Below are 17,804 nucleotides of genomic sequence, written 5' to 3' on the forward strand. Positions count from 1 at the left end.
AAGAAGAAGAAGAAGAAGAAGAAGAAGAAGAAGAAGAAGAAGAAGAAAAAGAAGAAGAAAGAAGTGAGCTGAGTACTAACTTTCATCTCTCTCTCTCTCTGCTTCCTAGCTGCAGATACAATGTATCCACCTGCTTCATGATCCTGCTGCAATGCCTTCAATGCCATGATGAACTATACCTTCAAGCTTTAGGGAGAAATAAACCCATCCTTTAGTTGTCAGTGTCAGGTAGTGAGAAAGTACCTAATACAATTAATGTGTTGGAAATGTATCTATCTCTGCCTCCAAAGTACCAGAAAGTTGCAAGACATTTCCTTTAGTCCATGTACGACTGCTTCAAGGGCCATTCATTTCTCATATATGTTCATTTCTGGAAGTCAATGTCATGATCTGTGGAGTTAACTTGATACATCCATATTACTTGTGCTCCCTATTCCTCCAACATCACCAAAGTTTACAGTTCCTGTACCAAGTACCTGTGGGCTAACTCAGCTTCTCAGGATTTCTGAGTTGGAGCATATACCCTAGTAAGTGCACTGCATCATATCAGTCTGTGGACAAGGATTTACTTCTCAAGATCTCATAGCTGTCCACACACTACTAGGTTACAGAAGTGTGAAGATCCAAGTCATGACCATAAGGCACCAAACAGTTAAAGAGAAAGGTGATAGCCTAAGACCTATGAGGCACAAACAGCAAGGGAAAAAAGAAAAAGAGTATTGCAATGCCAGGAAGCAGTTTAGAGGAAGTGTGGCCTGAAATGAAAGAATGAGGTAGAGAAAATGGCCTTGGCTCTACTGCTGGCAACACAAAAGCAATGGAAAATAAAGTGTGTTTATGGGAAGTTGACCTATTGTCCCTGTGTTGGTGTTGCGAACATTGTGATGGCCAGGCAGGGGATGGGCCAGGCAACTAAATCTCATTGGTTGAAAGTGGTTAACCATACTACAATCCACAAACATAAAGAAGCTAAATAACAAGGCGGACTCAAGGGAGGATACTTAATTCTCATTTAGAAGGTCAAATAGAATAGAAACTGGAAGCAGTTTAAGAGAGGAAACAGGATAGGAACCTATCATAGACGTCCTCTGAAAAACTCCACCCACCAGGGGATCAAAGCAGTTGCTGAGAATCATAGCCAAACTTTGGGCAGAGTGCATGGAGTTGTAGAAAAGAGTGGAGGGATAAAAGGACCTAGTTCTGGTCAGAGAAGCCTCTTTTGGCAGTGGGTGGTAGTTAAAACAAGGACCCATCACCAGTCAAAGTTCTAAAAATAAGTGACTGCTTAGTGCTTGGATATAAATGGGACACCCTTCTTTTAAAATTCATGGAACATTGAGGAAGAAGGACTAGAAACACTGTGAGAACTAATGGGAAAGAAATTAGTGGAGCACCATCTTCTGGATATGCCACAACCATGCAATCATGATCACACAACAGCTGTGACTGACTGCATGGGCAGGATAAAAAAGGAAGGACACAGGTGTAGAAGGAAGACTAATTGGAAATAAGGAATATACAGAAGTAGAACAGGTATGAGATAGGGTAGTGGAGGGGTTCCTCTATACTAGCAGCCAGAAATTGGATCCCTCATACCCACATGCCCACTGAAGGAGGGTGAATATAATCACAACACATTGTATGCAAGTATGATAGTTATTTTTTATTTAATCAAATTTTTGAAATCACCACTTTCACTATCAAAACAGCATCCTGGTTAAAAAGATAAGAAACATGATCTGACTCTGCAGGCCAGGCTGGCCTGGAACTTATAGAGATTGTCTGCCTTTGCTTTTGAGTGCTGGTATTAAAGGACTGGGGGTGGTTGATACAGGGGCTCATGGATCAAACCTGGTCTCAAATTTACCATGTAGTCATAGATCTTTATTTATTTTTTGTTCGTTCATTCATTCAGTTGGTTGGTTATTTTTTTGAGACAAGATTTTGCTGTGTAACCCCAGGCTGACCTGTAACTCTCTATGTAAACCAGGCTGGCCTTGAACTCAGATATCAGCCAACCTCTTCCTCCCAAGTTCTGGTATTAGAGGCACTTAAAGAGGAAAAGAACAAAGCTCTCAAAGAAATACAGGCAAATACAGCCAAACAAATAGAAGCACAGGTAGAGGGAACAAGTGGTGGCATATAAAGAGGAAACAAACAAACAAAAAAAAATTGATGCCATCGTGGAAAGACAGGAATCCACATTCAAACAGATGAAGGAAATGGTGCAAGACATAAAAACAGAATTATAATCAATCAATAAAACAGAAACACAGAAAACCCTGGAGCTTGAGAACATAGAGAACAGATCAGGAAACACAAAGGTAAGTATCACCAACAGAGTATAAGAAAAGGAAGAGAGGAACTCAGGTGCTGAACATACAATTGCAAAAACTGATACGTCTCTCAAAGACAAAGTAAAATGAGAAAAGTTCTAAAAACAAAACATCCAAAAAATCAAGGATGCCATGAAAAGACGAAATCTAAGAATAATAGGAATAGACAAAAAAGAAGATTCCAGGCTCCAAGGTCCAGAAAATATTTTCAAGAAAATCATAGAAGAAAATTTTCCCAACCCAAAAGAAAGAGCTGTCCATAAACATACAAGAGGCCTACAGAAAACCAAATAGACTAGACCAGAAAAGAAACTCCACGTGTCACATAATTTCAAAATACTAAATCTACAGAACAAATTAAAAAATATTAAAAGCAGCAAGGTAAAAAGGCCAAGTAACATTTAAAGGTAGAAGTATCAGAATCACATCAGACTTATTAACTGAAACTACGAAAGCCAGAAGGGCCTTGGTAGATATCATGCTGATTCAAAGAGACCACACAGAACAACCCAGCAAAGCTTTCAATCAACATACATGGAGAAAACAAAATATTCTGTGTCAAAACTAAACTTAAACAATATCTACACAGAAGCCCAACCTACAGAAGATACTAGAAGGAAAACTCCGATCCAATGAAAACAATTACATCCAAGAAAACACAAAATATAGGTAACTTCACAAAAAAAAAAATTGAAAGAAAACAAGCATTGAAACACAGTAAAACAACCAACTTCACAATAAAAGGAATTAACATTCATTGATCACTATTACCTATCAACATCAGTGGACTCAACTCTCCAATAAAAAGACAAAGACTAACAGAATGGTTGTGTAAACATGATCCAACATTCTGCTGCATCCAAGAAACAGTACTCTGCAACAGAGATAAACACTACCTCAGAGTAAAGGGATATAAAAATGTTTTTCAAGCAAACTGACCAGGAAAATAAGCTGGGGAAGCTATCCTAATATCTACTAAAATAGACATTCAACAAAATTAATCAAAAAAGGTGATGAGGAGCACTTCATTCTTATCAAAGAAAAAATCTACCTGGAGGACAGGACAATCCTGAACATATACACTCCAAACACAAGAACACCTGCATTTGTAAATGAAACATTATTAAAGCTTAAATCACACATCGATCCTGACACATTAATAGGGGAAGACTTCAACACTCCATTCTCACCAAGGAACAAATCATCTAGACAGAAACTAAATAGGGAAATAATGACACTTACAAAGCTCCTTAATCAAATGGTCCTAATAGATATCTACAGAACTTTACACCCAAACTCAAAAGAGTGTACCTTCTTCTCAGCACCTCATGGAACCCTCTCAAAAACTGACCATATAGTAGGGCACAAAGTAAACATCAACAGATATAAGGAGATAGAAAAAAACCCTTGTATCCTATCAGACCACCATGGCCTAAAACTAGACCTCAACAACAACAGAAATAACAAAAAGCCTACATACACATGGAAACTAAACAACTCCCTACTCAATGAGAGCTTAGATAGGGAAGAAATGAAAAAAAGAAATTAAAGACTCCCTGAAATTCAATGAAAATAAAGACACAACTTACGAAATCTTATGGAACACAATGAAAGCAGTGCTAAGAGGAAAGTTCATAACACTAAGTGCCTCCAGAAAGAAGTTTGAGACATCTCATACAAGAAATTTAATGGCACACCTAAAAGCCCTAGGGAAAAAAAAAAGCAGACACACCCAAGAAGAGCAAACAATTGGAAATAATCAAATTCAGAGCTGAAATCAATGAATTAGAAACAAAGAAAACAATTCAAAGAATCAAAGAAACCAAGAGCTGGTTCTTTGAGAAAATCAACAAGATAGACAAATCCTTAGCCAAATTAACTAAAAGGCAGAGAGAAACTATTCAAATCAGCAAAATCATAAATGAAAATGGGGGCATAACAACAGACAATGAGGAAATCCAAACAATTAGGTCTTACTACAAGAGCCTATATGCTACAAAATTTTAAAATACACATGAAATGGACAATTTTCTTGATGTAGTTCATTTACCAAAATTAAATCAAGATCAGGTAAATATATTACATAGTTCTATATCCCCCAAGGAAATAGAAGCAATCATCAAAAGTCTCCCTTCCAAAAAAAAGCCCAGGGCCAGATTTTCAGTGCAGAAGTCTGCCAGACCTTCAAAGAAGAGCTAACTCCAATTCTCTTCAAATTATTCCACAAAATAAAAACAGAACGAACATCACCAAACTCATTCTACGAGGCCATAGTAACCTTGATACCTAAGTCACACAAAAAAAGAGAATTTCAGACCTATCTCACTTGTGAACATTGACGCAAAAACACTCAGTAAAATAATTGCAAACAGAATCCAAGAACACATAAAAGATATCAATCACCATGACCAAGTAGGCTTCATCCCAGGCATGCAGGGGTGGTACAATAAACGGAAATCCATCAATTTAATCCACCATATAAACAAACTGAAGGAGAAAAATCACATGATCATCTCCTCAGATGCCAAAACACATTTGACAAAATCCAACACCCATTCATGTTTAAAGCCTTGGAGAGATCAGGGTTACAAGGCACATACCTAAACATAGTAAAGTAAATAAACAGCAAGCCTATAGCCAACATCAAACTCAATGGAGAGAAACTTAAATCAATCTCACTGAAATCAGAGACAAGGCAAGGCTGCCCAGTCTCTCCATATCTCTTCAACATAGTACTTGAACTCCTAGCTAGAGCAATTAGACAACTACAGGAGATCAAAAGGATAAAAATCAGAAAGGGAGTAGTCAAAGTATCACTATTTACAGATGATATAATAACATATATGAGTGATCCCAAAAATTAAACCAGAGAACACCTTCAGCTGATAAAGACCTTCAGCATACTGGCTGGATACAAAATTAACTCAAAAAATCAGTAGCCCTCTTGTATATGAAAGACAAAAAGGCTGATAAAGACATTAGGGAATCAATACCCTTCACAATAGGCACTAATAACAAAAATTACCTGGTGTGACTCTAACCAAGCAAGTGAAAGACCTGTTTAAATGAAACAAAAGTCTCTGCAGAAAAAAAAAATTGAAGAATATATCAGAAGATGGAAAGATCTTCCATGCTCACAGATTGGTAGGATAACCATAGTGAAAATGGCCATCCTGACAAAAGCAATCTATAGACTCAATGAAATTCCCATCAAAATACCAACACCCAGAAGTTGGAAACAACCCAAATGCCCCCCAAATGAAGAATGGATGCAGAAATTGTGGTACATCTACACAATGGAGTATTACTCAGCAATGAAAAATAAGGAAATCATGAAATTTGCAGGTAAATGGTGGGAACTGGAAAGGATCATCCTGAGTGAGCTGTCCCAGAAGCAGAAAGACACACACGGTATATACTCACTCATATAAACATACAATATAGAATAAACCTACTAAAATCTGTACATCTAAACAAACTAAGCAAAAGAGAGGACCCTAACTAAAATGCTCAATCCCCATCCTGAAAGGCAAAGAGGATGGACATCAGAAGAAGAAGAAAACAGGAAACAACCTAGGAACCTTCCACAGAGAGCCTCTGAAAGCCTCTGCCCTGCAGACTATCAAAGCAGACGCTGTGACTTTATGGCCAATTGTTGGGCAGAGTGCATGGAATCTTATGTAAGAAGTGAGAAATAGTAAGATGTGGAGAGGACAAGAACCCCACAAGGAGAGCAATAGAACCAGAAATTTTGAACACAGGGAACTTCCCAGAGACTCATACTCCAACCAAGGACTATTCATGGAGATAACCTAGAACCCCTGCACAGAAGTAGCACATGGCAGTTCAGTGACCAAGTGGGTTACATAGTAATGGGCAGAGGGACTGCCTCTGACATAATCTGATTGAACTGCTCTTTGATTACTTCTCCCTAAGGGGGGAGCAGCCCTACCAGGCCACAGAAGATGATATTGCAGCCACTCCTGATGTGATCTGACAGACTAAGATCAGAAGGAAGAAGAAGAGGACCTCCCCTATCAATGGACTTGGGGAGGGGCATGCATGAAGAAGGGGGACAGAGGGTGGGATCAGGAGGGGAGGAGAGAGGGGCTTATGGGGGGATACAAAGTGAATAAAGTGTAATTAATAAAAAAAAAACTCAAGAGAGTTTTGCTGGAGAGGTTGTGGAGAAAGGGGAACCCTCCTCCACTGCTGGTGGGAATGTAAACTTGTACAACCATTCTGGAAAGCAATCTGGTGCTTTCTCAGACAACTAGGAATAGCGCTTCCTCAAGATCCAGCCATACCACTCCTAGGCCTATATCCAAAAGAGGCTCAAATACACAATAAGGACATTTGTTCAACCATGTTTGTAGCAACCTTATTTGTAAGAGCCAGAAGCTGGAAACAGCCCTGATGCCCCTCAGTGGAGGAATGGATGCAGAAATTGTGGTATATCTACACAATGGAATATTACTCAGCAATAAAAAAACAAGGAAATCCTGAAATTTGCAGGTAAATGGTGGGATCTGGAAAAGGTCATCCTGAGTGAGCTATCCCAGAAGCAGAAAGACACACACGGTATATACTCACTCATATAGACATATAACATACGATAAACCTACTAAAATCTGTACATCTAAAGAAACTAATCAAGAAGGAGGGCTCTAACTAAAATGCTCAATTCCTATCCAGAAAGGCAAAGAGGATGGACATCAGAAGGAGAAAAAAGGGAACAAGTCAGGAGCCTGACACAGAAGACCTCTGAAAGGCTCTGCCCTGCAGACTATCAATGTAGATGCTGAGACTTATGGGCAGCCTTTGGGCAGAGTGCAGGGAATCTTATGAAAGAAGTAGGAAACAGTAAGATCTGGAGAGGACAGGAACTCCACAAGGAGAGCAACAGAACCAAAAATTGTGAGCACAGGGGTCTTTCCTGAGACTGATACTCCAACCAAGGACTATGCATGGAGATAACCTAAGACCCCTGCACAGATGTAGCCCATGGCAGTTCAGTATCCAAGTGGGTTCCATTGTATTAGGAACAGGGACTGTCTCTAACATGAACTGATTGGCCTGCTCTTTAATTACCTCCCCGTGAGGGGGAAGCAGCATTACCAGGCCACAGAAGAAGACAATGCAGCCACTCCTGATGAGACCTAATTGACTAGGATCAGAAGGAAGGAAAAGAAGACCTCCCCTATCAGTGAACTTGGGGAGGGGCATGCATGCAGAGGGTGGAGGAAGGAAGGGATTGGGAAAGGAGGAGGGAGAGAACCACAGGAGGATACTAAGTGAATAAAGTGTAATTAATAAAGAATAAAAAAATAAATAAATAAATGGGACTTCATGAAACTGAAAAGCTTCTGTAAAGAAAAGGATACTGTACTGGAGTACAGAGCTAAACAGAGAGTTCTCAATAGAGAAATATTGAATGTCAGAGAAACACTCAAAGAACATCCTTAGTCATCAGGGAAATACAAATCAAAATGACCCTGATCTTTTACTTTACACCCATCAGAATGGCTAAGATCAAAAACTCAAGTGACAACACATGCTGGAGAGGATGTGGAGAAAAAGGAACCCTCCTCCATTGCTGGTGGGAATGTAAACTTATACAACCACTTTGGAAATCAATATGGCGCTTTCTCAGACAATTAGGAATAGCGCTTCCTCTATAACCAGTTATACCACTATTAGGCATAAATCCAAAATAAGTTCAAGTATACAACATGGACATTTGTTCAACCTTTCTCGAAGCAGCTTTATTTTTAATAGCCAGAACCTGGAAACGACCCAGATGTCCCTCAACTGAGGAATGGATACAGGAATTGTGGTACATTTGCACAGTGGAATACTATTCACCAATTAAAAACAAGGAAATAATGAAATTTACAGGCAAATGTGGGAACTAGAAAATATCATTCTGACTCAGGTATCCCAGAAGCAGAAAGACACACACCATTTATACTCACTTGTAAGAGGATATTAGACATATATTATAGGATAAACATACTAAAATCTTTTCACCTAAAGAAGCTAAGCAATTAGAAAGACCCTGGGTAAGATTATCAATCCTCACTCAGAAGGGCAAATGGGACTGCCATTGGAAGAGGGAGAAAACAGGGAACAGGACAGGAGCCTACCAGAGAAGTCCTTTGAAAGTCTCTACCCAGCAAGGTATCAAAGCAGATGCTGAGCCAACCTTGGTGTAGAGTGCAGGGAATTTTATGAAAGAAGGGGGAGACACAAAGACCTGGAGGGGTCAAGAGCTCCACAAGGAGAGAAACAGAACCAAAAATTCTGAGACTAATATTCCAACCAAGAACCATGCATGGAGATAACCTAGAACCTCTGCAGAGATTTAGCTCATGGCAGCTCAGTCTCCAAGTGGTTTACCTAATAAGGGAAATGGAGACTGTCTCTGACATGAACTCAGTGGCTGGCTCTTAGACCACCTCCTCCCCCTGATAGGGGAGCAGCCTTACCAGGCCACAGAGGAAGACAATGCAGCAAGTCCTGATGAGATCTGATAAGCTAGGGTCCGAGGGAGGGGGAGGAGGACCTCCCATATCAGTGGACTTGGGGAGGTTCATGGGAGTAGATAAGGAAAGGATAGTGGGATTGTTATGGGAGGAGGGAAGTGGCTACAGTTGGGATACAAAGTGAATAAACTGTAATTTATAGAATAAATTAATTAATTTTAAAAAGACAAATAATCTCCTTAATAATTATTTTTCAGTTACATTTAAAATGAAGAATTTCTCCCAAACTATACAGTTGTTAAGTGACAGATCTGGAATTTGAGCCCCAGCAGCTTGGCTGTAAAGAATGTGCTTGTAACTATTTATCATATTGCATTCTGAAAAGCCAAGCTTGAAGTGAATGTTGTCTACCCTTCCAAGAAGAAATCCCCCCTCAGGTCAGTGGTTGGCAAGGTCAAACAGGAACTGGCCGGTCAACAGTAAAACAGAAATGTGTTAGAAGGCTCTGATTGAAGCAGGAAAAAGGATAAATCCACCATGCAACTCCACACATTCAAGCGTCTCCTTGTTACTGTGAACCCTCTCCTGTGAACCCTCTCCAGAAACCAAAATGGAACAAAAGCTCAACTCTTCATGGGACACTCCATTAGGGTTCAACTTAGAGCCTCTGCAAAGCACCAACAACCTAAACAAACAGAAACCCTGCCTATGGAAAAGACATCATCAGAAATGAGAGGACCCATCTACATAGAAACTAGATCTTTGAGAGACTGAACTTGTAATGTTAGGAATACTTCCCATATTATTTACTCCATCCCACCAAGTCATTCAGGTATTTGAATACAATGTTAATGTCTACTCAACTATCCTGGGTATGCTATCCACTCTAACATGATCTAAGACAAACTCCAAATTAGATACTAGCCCTGGTCTCATTCCCTCTTCTTCACTTATCCTTTGCAGTTGACTTTTTACCAGTGACTTAATTCCAAGGAATCTGGGTTGATCAGCCTAAGTAGCATAGAGCAACTTCCTAAGGGGAAAGACACCTATTTTAAAGCAGTCCTAACTTATGGACTTCAAAGCAAAATTGAAATGATTTACAGCTTCCTCTCCCTCCTCTATTAGATGTAACAGTGAGCTAAGAAGATGAGCTCTGCCTGAGCTGTAACAAGGATGTTCTTGGATTTCTAAATGTTTAAAATCATCCATGTGGTTACTTCAAAACCATTACTATGTTAGCAGATACTTATAGATAGAAATTGACACATCAAAACACTTCCTGTTGTATTGGCACTTCAGAGGAGTACCCAAAAGTACTATATTAAAAGAACAAAATTAGAGTAGGCACAAAACTGTCAGTCATTTTTCTTCACAAAACAAAAGAGGAGGCAATTATTAAATTGTCATTGTCTTAATGATAGCCCACTGATTAACTGTGATGCATGATTAACCTCAGCTCTGTTTTACAAGCATCCTTAACAGCAAAATCATATAAAAGGTGTTCAAGTGTTTAACTGGAAGTAGGTTTATTAAAATTGAAGTTGTCTCTTCTTCTCCTGGAAGCTAAGCGAGCTTAAGAACAGCTAGGTTCACACAGAATAAAACTTTATTTGTTGGACATTTCTTTTAACATTCCAAACCCAGTTGTTGGAAGTGACCTTACTGAGAAAAGCCAACTCCCAGTCTTAGGATGAAAAGCCATACCTCTGGTCCTAGATTTTCTTTCTGAGAATAACTGGTGTTCTCTTATACATTTATATGGCTATCAGAACAAATACTTAAATAATTTCAGCAGTGACAAATCTTTACCTTTCGGGCAAAGTTTGTTTTGGAAACATCAAAAGTCATTCGGAGCACCTTGGGTGATTAATACATAAATTAGCTTAAACATGATATGATTTTCTGGAACCCAGGATGCTGAACACTTTAAAAGAATTTTTGAAGGTTCATTCCTGAGAGATGAAATAAAGCTACCACTATCCTCCTGAGGCAAAGGTTAAGTTTCAGTAGGTTCAGGACTCCCTATTCTAACCTACTGTGTTTCCTTCAGTGCCTCAGAAAAGCAACATTTCCTTGGGTTGATAAAGCTGCTTGGCTTCCCTGGGACTGTGAACAAAGAGTCAGTGATCCTACTCTCTGGAAAAGGAATTTGTGGTGATGCTTTCTTAGTCTGTTTTCTATTGCTATACATGAACAGCACAGCCCAATTTTTAAAGGATGGCTATTTGTTTCACTAATGGTTTTTGAGGCTGGAAAGAATTTGCCCAAGAATTTGATACTAGCATCTGGTGTGGGCTTTTATCCTGTATCATAACCAGGCAGAGGCATCACATGATAAAACAGAGCAAGCAGGCTAGCTTAGGTCTCTCTTCCTCTTCTTAAAAAGCCACTAATACCAGTATTGGGATTATACTTTTTATTCAATCTTAATTACTACTCTAAGATCCCACCTCCAAATACCATTAGCATATGACTTTGGGAATTAAAGTTCCAATCATGAAATTTGAGGGATAATGGCAAATCATAGCACCATCCCTGACTTAGAATTTACCATGCAGCTTATAGCCTGAGCTCTGGAATGAAGCAATTGTGATTTTTGTTGTTGTTGTTGTTATTTGGGGCGGAGGCTTGTTTGGATTTTTTGTTTGTGTCTTTGGTTGTTTGGCTGGTTGGTTTTCGTTTGGTTTGGTTTGGGTTGGGTTTGGTTTGGTTTCATTTATTTTGTAAATGTATGTAATTTCTTTAAGTCTCCAGTCACTTTGGTTCATAGAATCTCTTACTTTCTTCATAGCTCTGTCATATACCCTCTCTCTCAGATAGATCTCCAAATCTAAATCCTTGGGGGGAATCTGGATAATGAGCTAACTTTACCAACTGCCCCATTAGGAGGTATCCTTACACTGGGCATTCTATATCCATCAAAGACAGCTTTATCCTACTTCTCTAAGGAGGCAGTCATGGAAAAAGAGCTTCCACTGGAAGCACATGGACAACAGTATGTCTGGTACTGTTGATTCTCTTTTGAAGCTATCCTTGCTATGGGGGTGGGGAAAGCTCAGCTTTCAAATAAACAAAGCTGGCCTCCATGCCTCCAGTGCTCCCATTCCTGTGTAGCCTTCCATGCCTTCTCCTGCCCCAACCTACAGGAGCATTATGTCTCCTGTGTCCCACCCAGGGGTCTCCACCCTCTTGCTTAACATCTTTCTCAACCATCCATGGACCTCTACTCCATTGCTCACCTGGGCTCTCGTTCCAGTGTCTACATCACTTGCAAGAATCCAGCAGCTCCTCTCCATCTTTGGTCTCTCTCATGTGTCTGCAGGGCCTGCCAAGTCCCTTCCTGCGTTGCCCTTCACAAAGACTCTTGGATCGTGTGGTTCGACGCTATGCCGAAGTGGCTGATGCTGGCAGCATTTTCATGGACCACTTCACCGACCGTGACAAGCTGCGTCTCCTCTACACGCTGGCTGTCAATGCACACCCCATCATTTTGCAGGTACTGTGACTCCCACAAGCCCCCAAGTTTTGTTACTACTTTGGACTCTCAGACACCTCCCCTAAGTTGATTTTTCTCCCCTTCTTGCTACATGTCTTGGGGCCACAAATCTGTACCAGTACATTTACAACATCAGGTAAATGTTTGCCAGCCTTGGCAGCTAGTGAGGAAAGAGGTATGGGACGGTAGGGCTGAGGGTGTGGGTAGCAGGGAACAGTAGCCAACTTTAAAAAGTTGAGGCAGCCAAGAAGGGCTTTGTGAAGGAAGGCAAATTTATCTCTGCCACTAAGGTAAGTAAGATTTGAGCAAGCTCAGGGGCTGGTGAAACAGCCACCCAGAGATGCACCCTGTGGCTATGTTTGGAGAAGAGAAAAGAAAAAACTAGAAGTGGCATAACTGAAGAGCAGTCAAATTAATATGGATGTACTGGGGCCTGGGGACACTTAGGGAAAAGAGATACTTACTATGTTAAGAGGCATCCACAGAACTTGTGCAGCTAAATCTCCCTGACAAGCGTCAGGACATCTAAATGCCATAACAGACAGAAAGGATAACAGAGGTTGAAGGGGAAGAAAGGGGAATGAAAGAAGAGTTAAAGGTGGGGGATGGGTGGGAGAAGAGAAAGAGTAGTAAGAGAGCAGAAGGGAGGGAAGGAGGAGGAAAAAAAGAAAGAAAGAAAAGCAGGACATAGTGACATAATGAGACCATCTTTTAAAGTACCATAATATAAAGATACAGATAGAGAAAAAGGGAGCCACAACAAAGAAAGTTCCTAAATATTAGCCAAAAAGCTAATGGCTGGCTACACAATGAAGACTATTGGATTCTTACTACATGCCAGATGTTTTACTGAAGATTTGCAGTCACCATCAGTTAGTGCTCATTGTGAAATCCCCCCAGGATGTTAGTTTTGTCTCCGCTTGGGCTTAGATAAAAAAAAAAAAAAAAAAAGTGTCAGCCATGAAACCTAATCCTAAAGGTGTCTATCATCAGAGACATCAGAAGCTGTACTCTTCCTGCTAAAACCTGCCTAGTATCTTTGTCACTAAACATTCTAATGACAGAGAAGGAGCTGCCATTTGCCCTGCATGCTCAGGGATCTTCTTGGAGGCCTTTTACCCACAATACTAGCTTTTGTTGCCACCTTGGTTATCCTAAGGCCTGGCTCCTGAGAAACCTGGCCTGTGACCATGGGGCTGAGACACTACACGTAATCCTGGGCTTTATCCAGAAAGAATGTGGTATGGGACCCAGGAATGACTTTGCACATTTATACAAGGTCAGTAAGTCCAGGATGTCCCTCTGAGACAGAGAAAATTCAAAAAGCAAAGAGCATGAGTTCTTTATAACATGACTTAAAGGGGGTAGAAGATAGCAGAAAATTGTCAGAGAGAAGGAGAGACAGACAGACACAGAGAGAGAGCTATCATGTCTACTTTTTGTTTTGTTTTCTGTCATGCTGGGGATGAGACCAAGGGCCTAGCTAAGCAGTCTGCTACTAAGATGCATCACCCAGACTTTGTTTACTTAAGAAGGTAAACAAAGGGTAGAGCGGTATTTGTAATTATTGTTATCTTTTCTAGTTCTAGGTTCATTTTAAAAAAGGATCAACAATTGAAATCCTAACATGGACATGGAGTATTCCACATACTTGAGATAAAGTATGTGGTCCTAGCTTGAGATAAAGAGCTACAGGTGGTCAATGGCTACTAAGAGAGGGAAAATAAGTCTTTTTCTGGACAAAATCCCACATAGACTGTCCAATTGCAAATGGTCAGCTCTGGTCACATATGCATATGAATAACACTAAATGAACTCTGTAGGTTATATATACATGTGTGAAGATATATGTATATAAATATATGTATCTATGTGTAGCAATAATAAAGACTAGAGCATAAATTTTGGAGAAAGAAGGGGGACAGAGGAGGAAGTAGAGGAAGAATGGATGGGTGGTAGTGATGGAGATGCAGCTCATTTATTAAGTGTAAAAAAACAAACTTTTCAAAATGGCCAAGAAAAATCCAGCTAGTATTCCCTCCTCACTTTTCATCTCCCAAATCCACAAGTTGAGTGCTCTTACAAGGAGACAGGATGGGCTACACTTTCCCAGATCAGTGCTAGTCTGTCTAGAAGCTTCCCTCCATTTAAGAAGAATTTTTGAGCCTGTAGTTTCCTGAACTAGTCAGATTTGCTCAACCTAGCAGTGGGGACAGCAAAGGGACAGACATCTGCATGATACCTGTCCTCTTCCAGAGCCAGGTACTTGCATTGTTCTATTTATTCGTGAGCTCTGTTGAGCAAGCTGGCCTCAATCCTCCTGTATCAGCTTCCTGAACTGCTGGGACTATAAACACACATAATACCTTTCTTGAAATAGTTGTTGTTGTTGTTATTATTATTATTATTATTATTTTATTTGTCTTGCAGTTAAGCCTGAAGTTGATCTTTAATTATTTTTCCATGGCTTCTAAGCAATGAAATCTTGAAAATTGCAGACTAGTCAAATTTTTTAAATGACACAACTTAAAAGAAACATATTTGCTGAATCCTGGGTACCACTGAAAATTGGTTAGCATTCTCAGGTCCTACTTGGAGAAAGTTGTGAAATCTGATCCACAGCACAGATGAGAGCAGCCTCCTTCCTGAATTCTTCCATCAGCAATGCACTACAAAAGTAGGGGAAGGGTGGGAGCCTTACCATGTTCCAAAAGGTATTAAAAAGTTGAAGAAATGTTTGGCCAGCATGTTTTGAGATCCACACTGGCAATAAAAGTTACTTATGTGGGCTGTGGGTGAAAGTAGAAAGCTGCCTCTGTGAGATTTCTCTTTCTGTGTCTAATGCCTGCTTCTTCTGACTTGGCAGATCTTCCCTGGGGCAGAAGGCTGGCCAATGCCCAAGTACCTGGGCTCCTGTGGTAGATTCCTGATCAGTACCAGCACCAGGCCACTGCAAGAATTTTATGATGCACCTCCAGAGCAAGCTGCTGACCTTGCCTACCAACTCCTCGGGGTCCTGGAATCCCTGAGGAGCAATGATTTAAACTATTTCTTCTACTTCACCCATGTTGATGCAGGCATGTTTGGCATCTTTGACAATGGGCATCTGTTCATCCGGGATGCCAGTGCACTAGGCATCATCGACAAGAAGGAAGGTACTCAGCATGAGCTTCACAGAGCAGCTGTCAAGGGGGATGTCAGGGTGACCAACGCTAAGGAGAAGTGATCTGGGGTCACACTTAATCCAGGTTTTGGAAACAGTATTGGTCATAGAACAATGTCCCCTCACCCCTTTTTCAATTTCTTTTCATCTTCATTTCTGAAGGAAAAGGGAACATAGCCTTGCTTGTGACAAACATTGTCCATGGTGGTATAAACTTAGGTGAACCCTCCCAGGGCAGTTCTCTATTTCACTCACACACACACAAGTCACAAGCTTTTCTCCCTCAAGTTTTTCTCCTTAGATGTTCTTAGCTCTAACCTAAAACATAATTCCTGGCCGGATACACAAGTACACTTTGCAGTGTCAACACACTCACTTTGTAAAGTTTGAAAATTACAAAAACAAAGAAGCAAATGAGATATGTGAGAAAGTAATGTTTCTCAATGTTTACAAAGGTTCAGCCAGTGCTCTTGAGTTTATTAACCAAGAGTTTCTCAAGGTGACCAAGTGTGCAGAGCACAATAATAGGAAAACAAAGATTTTTTCCAGTTTGTGACACTTTTTTTAAAAACAAACTCAGCAAAAACAAAGAAACCAAACCTCTTTTCTTCCTGTTTTACCTTTACTAAGAAGAATCAAATTAGAAGGAAGGTTGATCACAGAGTATTCAAGCTATGCAAAGATCAGTCCCATTGCATATTCTGGATGGCATGACCCCCTACAAACAAATTTTTATTCTAAATGTGCAATCAAACCAATCTTATTACCATCCCTATTTCCCTAATTCAGTAATAATAGGAAAATAACAATGTGGTTATGATTTCTACAATTATAGTCCAGCTCCCCAGGAACAGTGGTTTTCCCAAGCTTGGACCTTCGCCTAATTGTGGGAGAGTGTTACTCAATGCTGTTCTCTGAAGGGGCTGTTATGTTTCTGATCCCTAAATCTTCCAGTGATAGAGAAATACTTCGAAACTAAACCATTTCACTCAGCAATTCTAGTTGGCAGTGTCACACCCCATCGTAACACACACACACACACACACACATACACACACACAAACGAATAGGTTGTACAGTATCTGATATTTTTGATTTCTTTTCTAGGCAGCCAAGCAGCTGCTGGGACTGGAGAGAACGAAGACATTTTTAGCTGCCTGGTTTCTGGTTACCAGGGCCAGATGTCCTCCTGTGACACTATCCCTGAGAAGCAAAGCCAAGTGCTGGCATGTCAGCAGTTGCTGCCTCAACTTCTTCGGGGAAAGTTTCCCTCCCCTGTGCAAGAGGAAATAGACTCTGCTCTCAGCCTGTGTAGCAAGGATTCCAGCACAGACCTGGAAGTTCTCGAAGCCACCAGTCGGCTGAAGGACATCTTGAGACCTCTGAGAACCTGTGATCCTAGATTTGCCTACCGTTACCCAGACTGCAAATACAATGACAGGTTTTGAGTGACTGGGGCCTCACTAGCCTGAAGGGACAATCCATAAGCTCTTCCATGTCCTTGGTTGAGTTGCTGCCAAATTGTAAAAAGCAATTCAATTTTAAATATTTAAGTACATTCGTTTCCTAAGAAGCACTCAAAACTAGTGAGAGAACCCCTGACACTGCATGATTGGTATCACTGGCTAGTACACCATGGCAGAGTCAGGAGGTAGACATAGGAAGACCCAGGTGTGAACACTCAATGTCTTTGAACCTCCGTTAGACTGTCGCAAGTTAAAGAAAATAGAGATATGAAGGGCACAGAAATACAGTTGCATCCCACAAAGCATGTTCCAGAAGCATACACAGGTAGGGCAAGTGAGAAAGTTCCACGTGTTGTGAGGTTGCTATAGGTAGAAGGCTTTTTGAAGTCAGGACTTTAGGCTGCTGGAACTTAAGGTCCTACTCTCTTACATCTATGAGAAGATACTATAAGCCAGAGGGATGTGCTCACACACAAGCAGCTACTGTACCCTGTAGGTACCAGGGATTCCTTATACATGTGCAGAAGTGAATCACCACAAGAACTGGTAAGGCACTAAAGGTAAGAAGTGAGCAAGGGCAACTGGGGCCAATGTGCTTGCTCAGGTCCTCTAAAAGGCAAGTGTAAAGCACAATTACCTGAGTTTTTTTTTTTTTTTTTTTAGAGGACATGCATATGGGCAAGGCAAGAAGAGAAACAGGAAAAGCTAAAAGGTCAACTCATGCTGTGGTCTGACCCTCAGCAAAAGATAGCAATGCAAGAAAGACTGTCTGGGTGTCTACAAGACCAAAATGGAGGCATACACTAAAGGAGCCTCATATCTCCCATGAATAGATCCATTTTACTATCTCTGTGT

At 40.5% G+C, this 17,804-nt stretch overlaps 1 protein-coding gene across 1 annotated transcript in view; it reads left to right on the forward strand.

Moving 5' to 3' along the window:
* Dipk2b (divergent protein kinase domain 2B) overlaps window positions 1-17,236 on the forward strand; it is a 40,381-nt gene extending 23,145 nt beyond the window's left edge. The window contains exons 3-5 of the mRNA XM_055598272.1: window positions 12,147-12,320; window positions 15,187-15,475; window positions 16,591-17,236. Of these exons, the coding sequence (XP_055454247.1) occupies window positions 12,147-12,320; window positions 15,187-15,475; window positions 16,591-16,931 (804 nt within the window). The 3' untranslated portion in view covers window positions 16,932-17,236. The remainder of the gene's footprint in view (window positions 1-12,146; window positions 12,321-15,186; window positions 15,476-16,590) is intronic.
* The last annotated feature ends 568 nt before the right edge of the window (window positions 17,237-17,804 follow it).

This window comes from Psammomys obesus, unplaced genomic scaffold (assembly GCF_907164565.1).
Source record: "Psammomys obesus unplaced genomic scaffold, mPsaObe1.curated_primary_1811, whole genome shotgun sequence".
NCBI classification, from domain to species: domain Eukaryota; kingdom Metazoa; phylum Chordata; class Mammalia; order Rodentia; family Muridae; genus Psammomys; species Psammomys obesus.